Source organism: Penicillium argentinense, assembly GCF_028826775.1.
Source record: "Penicillium argentinense strain IBT 30761 chromosome Unknown utg000005l_segment0_segment0, whole genome shotgun sequence".
Taxonomy (NCBI): domain Eukaryota; kingdom Fungi; phylum Ascomycota; class Eurotiomycetes; order Eurotiales; family Aspergillaceae; genus Penicillium; species Penicillium argentinense.
Genome location: NW_026622664.1, coordinates 6055462 through 6066270, shown reverse-complemented (window position 1 = coordinate 6066270; position 10809 = coordinate 6055462). Strand labels below are relative to the sequence as shown.

General features: G+C 48.8%; 3 protein-coding genes across 3 annotated transcripts; 1 reads left to right on the top strand and 2 right to left on the bottom strand.

Annotated features, from left to right (window-relative positions):
• Window positions 1–156: 156 nt before the first annotated feature.
• N7532_007071 (translationally-controlled tumor protein) lies at window positions 157–937 on the bottom strand (the record flags this gene model as incomplete). Its single annotated transcript, XM_056619564.1, has 4 exons — window positions 157–241; window positions 309–468; window positions 549–834; window positions 923–937. 4 exons carry the CDS (start codon window positions 935–937, stop codon window positions 157–159), a joined length of 546 nt encoding a protein of 181 aa, XP_056475723.1.
• Window positions 938–3009: 2072 nt separating this feature from the next.
• sur2 (sphingosine hydroxylase) lies at window positions 3010–4339 on the top strand (the record flags this gene model as incomplete). Its single annotated transcript, XM_056619563.1, has 2 exons — window positions 3010–3700; window positions 3765–4339. 2 exons carry the CDS (start codon window positions 3010–3012, stop codon window positions 4337–4339), a joined length of 1266 nt encoding a protein of 421 aa, XP_056475722.1.
• A 355-nt stretch (window positions 4340–4694) lies between these two features.
• Window positions 4695–6134, bottom strand: N7532_007069 (uncharacterized protein; the record flags this gene model as incomplete). The annotated part of the gene is made up of 1 exon (XM_056619562.1): window positions 4695–6134. The coding sequence occupies one exon, from the start codon at window positions 6132–6134 to the stop codon at window positions 4695–4697; it is 1440 nt and encodes a 479-aa protein (XP_056475721.1).
• Between the last annotated feature and the right edge of the window lie 4675 nt (window positions 6135–10809).

Genomic DNA, 10809 nt, shown 5'->3' with positions numbered 1-10809 from the left:
ACGCGGAAAGCTAGAATAGACAAAAGGCCCGGCGGAAGGGGCAAGAGAAATCCCCGCGTCCGATCTAGGCATAGATGGAGAGAGCTCGCGTTTCTTCATGTATTCTTCATTCTTCATGTCAAGTGCTTTTTGTAACCGCCCGCCAAGATCTGTCACTTAGACCTTGACCTCCTTGAAGCCGTGCTTCCAGACGGTGGCATAGGGGGTAACACCATCCTCACGGAAGTCGATCAGGACGTGCCTAAAAAGGAGCCAAATTAGTATACTGGAAAAAAGAAGTTGTGTGACGCAGGGAACATAGAACATACATGGCATCACCGTCCATGGACTGGCCCATGAGGACATCGTAGTTGTCGTAGTTGGCGGTGATCTTCTTCATGGCGGCGGGGGCACCGGCCTTGAACTCAGCAATGCTCTCGGCGGAAGCACCGGTCTCCTCGAGCTTCTTGAGGATCTTCTTGAGGTAGGCTATCGAGCAACAAACATGTTAGCATCCTGGACTTTACTTGGAAAGAGCATCATTGGCCAGAATGGTAAATTGAACGCACTCTTCAAGTGAGCCTTGAAGGCATCCTTGGAAGGCTTCAGGCCCTCCTCAGTCTTGAGCCAGACAAGACGGAACTGGTCCTCAATGTCGTGGACCATGACGGCCTCGCCGTCACCACCATCGTCGTCACCACCGCCCTCAGCAGAGGGGTTGGCGCCCTCAAGCTCGAAGTCCTCGTTGGCCTTCTTGAGATACTTGCGGCAGTCGGTCTCCCAGAGGATGGGGCAGTCAGCCGCGGGCTTGATCTTGAAGGTGTCGGAGAGAATCTCGTCTCCGGAGATGATGTCCTATGATCGTCAGCATGGGCCATACATAGATGCCGGAAATGAGGAGACCGGTCAGTGGGTAAGCGCAGGCAATCGCAGGCACACATACCTCGTAGATAATCATGGTGACGGTGTTTGGGGGGTATCGGGGAAATGCGGTTGACAGAGATGAGTAGAGAAGGAAAACAAAAAAAAAGGAGGGGAAAAGAAGTTTTTTTTAGTGGCGCGCGCCGCCTGGTGGGGGATGGGCGTTTGCCTTGTTTGCACGAGTCACGGGACGCGGATTAGTATAGTTTGGGGAATCTTCTCCTTCATGCTGCGGCGCTCCCGGTGGCAAAGTCCTTCTGGGGACTAATATCCTTGTGTCCAATCGATCCAGGCCATTCTGGAATGTGTGTGCCTTCACCTGTCTCGCACAGTCGAAATCGACTGGGGGAAATGCCCCCTCCAGCGTCCAGCCCCGCAGTGGCACTGGCAATCCTGGCCCACCTGTCCTATCGCCCTTATTCGAGAACAGCTTGCCGCTATTTTTACGCCTCAAGGTATGAAATATTCATGGCTATGTCGAGATTACGATGCAGATATATGTATAACACGTAGGCTAAATAATTACTCCTAATAAAAAGATAAGCATTTGCGTAATGGCTAATCCAGATACCCCCGAAGCGAGGTATGCGGGGCGGGGCTAAGGTGACAATGCATCAACACCAGGGTTCCACCGGCGCGAGTGGCCTTGCTCTCCTCCCAGTCTCATTTATATATCACAACACGTTCGACCATTGAGTCTTAGGTTCCTGGTTGGCACATTTGATATCGTCAATGCCAGTGCTAGGGCAGAAAAAAGAAATGGCCCCGCTCGCCCATTCGTCAGGCGGCTTCCCACTGCATGAAAGGCTGTAGGAAGATGGCCCAGACAAGAATACAAGGTCACCCAATCACCCTATTTCTATCCAAACAATCACAGGATTTGGTTTATTGACCATCATACAATATAATTACTAGTGTGGACCATCTTCGTGAGGACAACTACACTTGTGTAAACGGAGTGACAATGCTCTCACCCAAACCACACTACGGTCATATACCACGGGAGACGAACCGCGTCAGCCTAACGCTGAGTTGTTATACTTGCAGCCCATCTGTAAGGTGTATCGTATCACAGCTATGGGGTTGGGTCTGTTGCTTTTTCTTCTGCTCTTGCAACAGGTATCTCCATATTGTCAGTCCCTAGGTAGCTCTAAGGTGTACTACACACCGATATGAAGTGATGTAGGCACACCACACGGAGGAGCCCTAAGCGCGTTTTGCTAATTACGAAGTCCCAGTCTCTAGAACAATATTAGTGAACTATCTAATTCCATAGTCAAGAATACAATGTAATTGCTCAAGTGGAGCATCAGATAATTCGGTAAATGAATGCTGACTTTTGCGGCTACATGAATCTGTTCGAGATGTAGCCGGTGAGACTCTACCTAAGTGTGCCTTCCAGGATTTTGGGCGGCAAGTTTTCATTCTTAGCAAATCGAGCCATTGCGGCGGAAATTGAAACAGACCAGGCTCATGTATCACTCCATTGACACATGTGGTGCGATCGCCGTGATCTCCCAATCACCTCTCTAGTCATTTTCGTATATCATAATGTGTAAACATGAAATTCAGGATTTTTGTGCCGTCAGACAGGACATTTTTAGCCGTATCAATTAGAGAGACCCATGAAGTCTCCGCCTCGAAGTGGTCTGTGGTATACTTCCGATTTTGAAGATGTAAATAATCAGTAAGCAGCTGGGCCCGAATACATTATCGATACCGTATTTAACGGCTTGTTCACGGCCCCGACACCCATAAAAACCGCAGGCGGCCAAAATTACCGTCATTCCGCCGTCATCCGCGCCGCATCCGACTGGCGCCACTCGCCTCCTGATCTTTTGGATCTTTTCCTTCTGACAATCTCCCTGCCGTGGTTGCGTGTATTCTTATCGACTCTCCTTTCCTTTATATTCCCTTCGAATCGCTGTTTCTATCGATCGCGCCTACCCACTTGATTCCGCGTTCCTTCGGGACTGTCGACCTCGTTCATTCCCTAATCTCCTGAGCTTCTTCCCATCGATCGCTTTTCGCGCAAACCATCCGATCAACACTCACGCCAAGTCAGTCCACCTGGGACTCGAAGACCCTGTGGAAACACATTCGCCCATCATGGCTGCCAACACCTCGGTCGCGTTTGACCTTCCGCCTCTCCCAAGCTACACGCTACATGTACGGGAACCGGTTCTTCCGCCCATTCCCGATAGTGCCGTCGCACTTTTGCTGCCTATCATCGCCTATTGGGCTCTGTCCATGATCTACCACTTCTTGGACGTGAACAACTATTTCGAAGAGTATCGCCTACACACCCCCGCCGAACTGTCAAAAAGGAACCGAGTGACCCGGTGGGAAGTCGTCCGCGATGTCATCTTGCAGCAGGTGATCCAGACACTGGCCGGAATGTCTGTCGCGTATTTCGATCCGGTTGAGATGGCAGGGAAGGAGGATTATGATGTCGCGGTGTGGGCCCAGAGAATCCGCATTGCTCAGCGAGCGATCCCGACTATTCTGGCTATCGCGGGCGTGGACGCCCCGAGCCTGGCCCAGAAGGTTTCGCAGAGCGGACACACCGTGTTGGGCGGAGTTCTAGCTGGTGGTTCCTACCCGGGCGTTGTTCAATCGATGGTCCTCGATAGCGGAGTGGAAACGACCGTTCCAGCCTTCAACGGTTGGGAGCTAACACTGGCCGGGTTCATCTACTGGTACTTAATCCCGGGCCTGCAATTTCTGCTTGCCATCTCTATCGTTGATACTTGGCAGTACTTCCTTCACCGGGCGATGCATTTGAACCGCTGGCTCTATGGTAAGCTGATATCCGCTGTGTACTCTCCGTGTAGCTTGCTAATGGTTTTCTGTTTTCTTTCTAGTGACCTTCCACTCCCGTCACCATCGCCTGTACGTTCCTTACGCCTTTGGTGCCTTGTACAATCACCCCGTGGAAGGATTTCTCTTGGATACTGCCGGCACTGGCATTGGTTTTTTGGTTTCCGGCATGACCAACCGTCAAGCTATGTGGTTCTTTACCTGCTCGACCATCAAGACGGTCGACGACCACTGCGGCTACGCCTTCCCATGGGATCCCTTGCAGCACTTCACATCGAACAACGCGGCCTATCACGATATCCACCACCAGAGCTGGGGCATCAAGACCAACTTCTCTCAACCATTTTTCATCTTCTGGGATCGCCTGCTGAACACTCAATGGAAGGGTGAGGTCAAACTTCGCTACGAGCGTGCTCGCGAAAATGCTCAGAAGCAGGTGGATATGGATGCAGCTCAAGCCGCGGATGCCGCGACTGCATCGGTCAACGAGGAGCCTGAGCCTCAGCCAGCCATCGTGTCCTCGGAAGGGCCAGCAACACGAACTCGCCTGCGTCGCAAGACCGTCGACAGCTTAAAGGGCCCTAGCCACGGAGTACCCGGCAGCGTGCTGCACAACTGAAGCCCTTATGTCATTGATCATTGAATTATGTGTCGCGTTACCCCTGCATTGTCCCATTTGGCGTTCTCGGAGCTGCTGGTCACCTTCTTGATGCTGTGGGCCTTTATCGCTTTCATGTATATGGGGCTCTTGATCCCGCTGTATTAATACTACGAGAATGTGCTCCAGCCTTTTGTACATGCCTTTCTCTACGATTGTCAACAGCGACGTTTTGTCCATAATGTCTATTTTTCTACAGGTTGACTCGCGTCGCCTATTTCAAATCAAATGCATTTGCGTGTCATTGTCAACACAGGAGCTCCCTCTCAATATATTCGTTACACAACCACAAAGTATTCCCGCTGTCTATCTGCATTCAAATCACATTATGATGGTCGCATACCAGGTCCCAGGTGGTCTCTGCGGCTGGGACGCTATCATTGTTGGCGGCCGAGTCTATCAGATCCAACTCGGATTCAGTGCAATAGTCATCCTCCCAATCAGTGTTAGCATAGTCTGACGGTGAGTACCGATTCTCAAAAGGAACACTCCTGTTTTTCATGCTCATGTCTTCTTTAGGGAACCCCTCTGGTGGTGGAAGCAAAGCGGACAAGGGAAGCTGTGCGTATTGCTGGCTCAAGGCGGCGAGTTCCTCGGCCGTCCGATACTTCATCACCCATGTATCTCTATGGTACATCGGAGCGTTCCTGGGCCTATGGCTGGGTTCCTGTTCTTCGCTTGGGTCAAGGGGCTGGACCATGGCCTCTGGGACCGATGTACCACGAGAGTACGGATGCTTTTGGCCCATGGTCCTATACATTTCAATCAGTTCATCAACCGCATCACGTCCGAGTTGTATACTATTCCAATCCTCTGATTCTCGAATATTCTCCGGCGGATCATGTGTCTCTTGGTTGAGATCTGAATCACGGTTGGAACCGCCTATATCTGGGCTAATTGCCTTTTGCTGTGGCTGACAATCAGAATGGTCGTCGCCCCAAATGTCCACGGTAGACAAAGAAGTGGCCGAGATCATCACAGCTTCATGCTCAAGAATCTTCATCGATGAGTTCTTCGGAGTCTCTACCTTGGGACAAGCCCTCGTTCGCGCTTCACTATTCGATCGATGACGACGTCGCCGCTTAGATTGGCGATGCGAGTCGAACCCTCGCTTCCTCAACTCGGATTTCACACAGGCCTTGCGTGCAGCTTTCATGCCAAAGGCTAACTGGCTCGATGTGTTATAGATTTCCTCTGTTATATTCCCGCCGAGCTGATTAATGCATTCATCGATGAAAGGCATCAGCGTGCGTGGTCGATGATTTCGACGTGTGCGAGTACGGCTCAAGACCATCACACGCAGGTAGTGCACAGCAGCTATGTCCGAGGCTACACGCGCTAACATGCATGCTGGGCACTCGTTAATTTGATACGGCCAGGCGAAGGGGATGGTCGGGATTTCGGGGCTCGGTTTAGTCCACATGGCCCGCATGCCTCGTAAACGCGTCACAATATAATCCTCCACGGGATGGCAGAGGTCTGGATTGTCTTCGAACAGGCGCAGATGGACCGTCACCTCTCGCTGAACGAAGATAAATATATGTTCAATCAGCTCGCCGTTCAGTTGCGAGTGTACTTCGCATATTTCTCTGGCCGGTTTCTTAAGTCCAAACGATCGGGGTCGTGCTCGACGCAGGCGCTTGGGTAAATTCTCAATAAGTCTCGCAATAAGTGGTTTATGGTCGATCTGCATCACCCCGGTGTTGTCTAGATGCAGAATCTGCGTTAGCAACCGAACATCGTCTCGGTCTAGCATATTGACTGACCCCGGGTGTACTTCGCTCCGTCCTGCGTGGAGTTGGCTGAGGCTCGTGTTACTTTGTTTGGTACTTCGATAATCCGTCGCGCTGCCATATTTACTCATCGCTATTCGATAGTCTGCTCCTCATTTCACCTCACTTGCCAAGGCTCTCTTTCTAGAATACTGTATAGAAGATCCAAGGTTGTCATATTGGCCGAAAATTTGATGCTATCAAAGCAGGAGATCCTCTCCTTTTATACATGACCACTCGTTTCTAAACCAGGAGTTTCCAGGGCATTGAAGTTATAATTAGCTCCCCAATGCCATTGATTCAATTTTTTATTGTCAAGAAATCTCTGCATATTGCTTTCAGCTGTGAGCTGCTTTGTCTTAGATACACGCATCGGGCCACCGCTTGGTTTTCTTTTCATGTGAAATAGCAATCCGATTGAAATTTTGTCTGGTAAGTCGAGTTTTCCGAAAACGGTCCATTGACTATACATATCCGTGAGTCACAAAGAGCATTTGCAGTTAGTAGCTTTCTTTGTGCTATTTATTCTTCAACTACACCAAAACACTAAGTGACGGTAAATTGAGCGCCGAAAACGGCTACATTCGACGCCATTTTAAGAGTTCAAAGACGCCCGCGTCTTTATACTCAGATTTACAGGGGCTCTTCACCCAGTTAGGTCTTGCTTATCCATGAACATTGCCAGATAATTCCGTCAAAGTTTGTTGTACTATAAAATTGATCCAACGCAGTGATTACAGCTGAGAGCTGACCTACCGTCTCTGCTAGCAGCAGGAAGTGTTCTGGACAACCCACCAGCATTCTCATTACGCCGGAAGGAAGTGTAGGAAAAGGCAGACTCAAAATAATTAGGGAAGGATTCAATGGCTCAGAGAGGAGAGAAAACGGCAAACTTGCAAGGGCTCCAACATGGAGATGTGATTCATTGTCACTGATGTGGTACAGTGAAAGTGCCGACACACTGCGTGATTTCATTGGGTTTCCCGATAAACAACCCCTGCTTTACCATGTCACGTCTCGCATCGTATTAGACTGGAAGACGCTCGTTGCGCGCATCAGCCCTGAAACGAAAGCAAAGGAAAATAGGAATTAAAAGTGAAAGGCAGTGTTCAAATGTTTCGAATGAAGCGGAAATGCGCCTGAATCCAAATGGACCAATGACAGAAAGCTCCAAATATGACTAACTAGTGAAGAGGGGAACGCTCGATGGCAGCACGCGCTGAGACGTGCGGGTCGATTCAGCAGAAAAAACCACCACAAAACACACGCGTAGCAATTAGGAAATAGCGAGAACCCCAAATGTAGGGGTCGGGTCGGGGAGGTGTAAGAAGGTGTATTCAAGAACTAGCTATCCGGCCACCGTATACTGCCGGCTATGTCACATAGTCTGGATGGCACCCATTTAGTAGGGGGAGGGGGTCTCCGTACTACACTAGTTAATACCCGCAGGGTCCTGATAGGGGCACCGCCGGTTTTACTCCGGACACCACCCTGACTCAGCATTCCTGTATGTCGCCGTGACAACATTACATACAATACTTAATATTACAGTTGCTCCGACAGAAGTTAAACTATATTTGAATCAAACAAATTATGGAGGCACCACCGGAAGCAATTTATTCTACTCGAGAGGACCTCCTCATGTCAGTGAGGAACTTCGCTCTATCCCAGGGGTATGTTGTGACAAATCGACGTTCAACAGCCAATAAAAATGTCGTATTAGGATGTGATATGGGAGGGGTATATCAATATCGAGTTGGGGGCCGCTCGGTGGTTGATTACGTTACGTGATATAAGAAGTATTCTAATCTTTCTACATCGTCGTATCAGAATACATAATGCCTGAATTTAGCTTACAGTACTTTTCGAAATCAGTTATACGTCTACACTCTTACGACTTCATTCCTGGAAAATAAATCCGAAATAAGCTCGTCCTGCTAGGTCATGCTCGTTGAACCTTTAGTCACCAGACCGCTTCCTAAAATAGTGTTTATATTTAACAATACAGATAGAGACCTCAAAGAATGTATTTTACAAGCCAACCCTTCACCACATCACTTCTAGATGAGATGCTCGTCCTCCACTGGGATGAATGTAACCGCGTTTGAGGACTTAGTTGCTTAGCATATCCAGCATTGCAGAATGTGGCTGGGGTCTTAACCTGCCCAGGACATAGGCAAAGCATGGTTCACTATTTAGAGAGAATTGCCCATATGTGGGTGGATGTAGGGGTTAAATTGCTCATTTGCCACCCCGTTCGGCGGACTCGAATCTTATAGAAAATTTTTTTTGCTCGGCACAAGCTTCGTCATGTGTAACTGGAGTTACTTGCACAAGTCATATTGATTAATGTGAGGCAGAAGGGAAAGCGAAAATCAAAAAGTTGCATATTCAGACTTAAACTAGATGGGACATTTTAATTGCCTTTGCATTCGCATTACAGTTTGGGAAAACCTAAAACTGAACAATTAGGGCAAAACCCAGACCAAGGCAGAGTCAAAAATTTGCCATGCATCCACTCCACGCACAAGTATCGATTGATATCTCACCTTTTTGGGAGAGACACGTACACAGTCAGTCCTGTATCCATCCAGTCAAGTGGTTCATATCAGGGTCATCACTTACATTCTATCAGGTAGACGATCCAGTCAGTCCTATATCCATCTAGTGAAGTAGTTCATATCAGGGTCATCACTTACAAGCTATCGGACAGACGATCTATTCAGTCCTGTGCCCATCCAGTCAAGTAGTTCATATTGGGATCATCACTTACATCCTATCAGGTAGACGATATAATTAACCGAGTCTTCCCATTCGTAGTTAGAAATACGGGGCTATCATACCTGTCGCTTGTCCAAAACTCCCCTAGGAGTCTCCCTCGCCGGTGCAGCCATTACGGCTCCAACAAGGAAAACAAGAGCAAGTGTGAGAAGTTGCATAGCTGAAAGCTCCTCAAATACAACTTAACACTCTATTAGAAACTATCATGGATTTTCATGAATACCAACACAAATATATATTGAATAGTAACTTATGTCTTGGAATACCAAATGCGTCATTTGGCTAAAAAGTACGCACGCACAGTACGCTTGTATTTTTCCCGGCAGATAACTCTTGGGGCAGGGTATCGGTATCTATCACACCAGGCCAGACTTGAGCTGCGCCACTGTACCTACCACTAAGCGATGTCCTCGTTATCGTATAGCAGCATCCCATGTTGGACGTAAAAAAGCTAATCTCAATACTCGGATGTATCTCCAATCGAAGTCATGAACGCCGTCGCTAATATACGACCAGGTAGATACCAACGTTTACCAGGGTCCAGGATCATGATTAGGTTAGCTCGCAGGATTCGAGGGTTACATGAACTAGCGTCCAGAACTGCCCTGCTCCTCTTGTTTTTCGCCCGCTACTTCGCCACCACCCTCTAGGGAAGTTCAAGTTTTCATTCTACTGGTTAAACCTCGTAATTTCCAAAATATATTGATTGCAGTTGTTAACGCCACACTAACTGATTGATAGCTTTTATCCGATCCTTGTTACCTTGGCCGCCAGGGCATATATTCACATTCTTAATTAGTAACCCAGGGAACGATGCAGTATACTAACTAGCTCGGGGAGCTATACGTCTAGGCAAGATCCACTCCTTCTAGCCCTGCTGACCAGGGAGAACGCATACCTCTATAGGAAGATTCGAGTCAGTAGGAGCATAAGTAGAAATCCAGCACTAGCAGTCATTTAAGGAAGATCGACAACACACTACCAGTAGTATATACTCAGAAGCTATATAGTAACCTGTCTAGGGGCTAGGTATACCTATTAACATAGCTATACACGGGCCACAACTGGCTGTCTATCTATGCTAAGACCTGGGTGTGATCTTCGACCAAGAGTTGTGGTGGAAGGAACATGTCCAGCGAGCCATCAAACGTGCCACCAAGGCGACCATCGCATTAGCGGGGCTGCGACAGTTGCACTCGGAACAGACGCGACATATCTATAGAGCATGCGTCACACCGGTGGTGGAATATGCGTCAACGGTCTGGCATGACCCTCTGAGAGATAAAACTCACCTACGCAACCTCGACACGGTGCAAAGAGCCCCACTGATCCGTATCTTGTCGGCCTTTCGAACAGTTGCGACTACCACCCTAGAGGTAGAAACACACGTCGTTCCGACACACCTCCGCCTCCGCCATCGAGCCCAAAGTACTATCGCAAGACTTCACAGCCTGCCCCGTGAACACCCTTTTTGGAGTGCACTTTCACATGTCCAGAAACGGAGAAACAACATCGGAAAGTATGCACGCTTTCTACTGGCGGAAGCTTTGAATATCTTGGACTTGCAAAAGTTGAATGAACTAGAGACAATTGACCCAAGCCCACTACCCCCGTGGCGAGCCGAACCATTCGAGGAGATCGAGATTGGGACAGACCGAGATACTGCTCAATCTGACATTGCTGTCTATTCAGATGCCTCAGCGCGCGATGGCAACCTCCTGGTTGCCGAATCTCAACAGGTCCCTTTCGGACCAATAGAAGGCTGGTCGGTTCATGCTGTGGAGCTTATCGGTTCTCTTCTACGCGATCAGCACGGTGTTCAAGATCGCCCATCAACGCTGGGGAAACTTAGAAGACTGTAGATGTACCACAGCGACG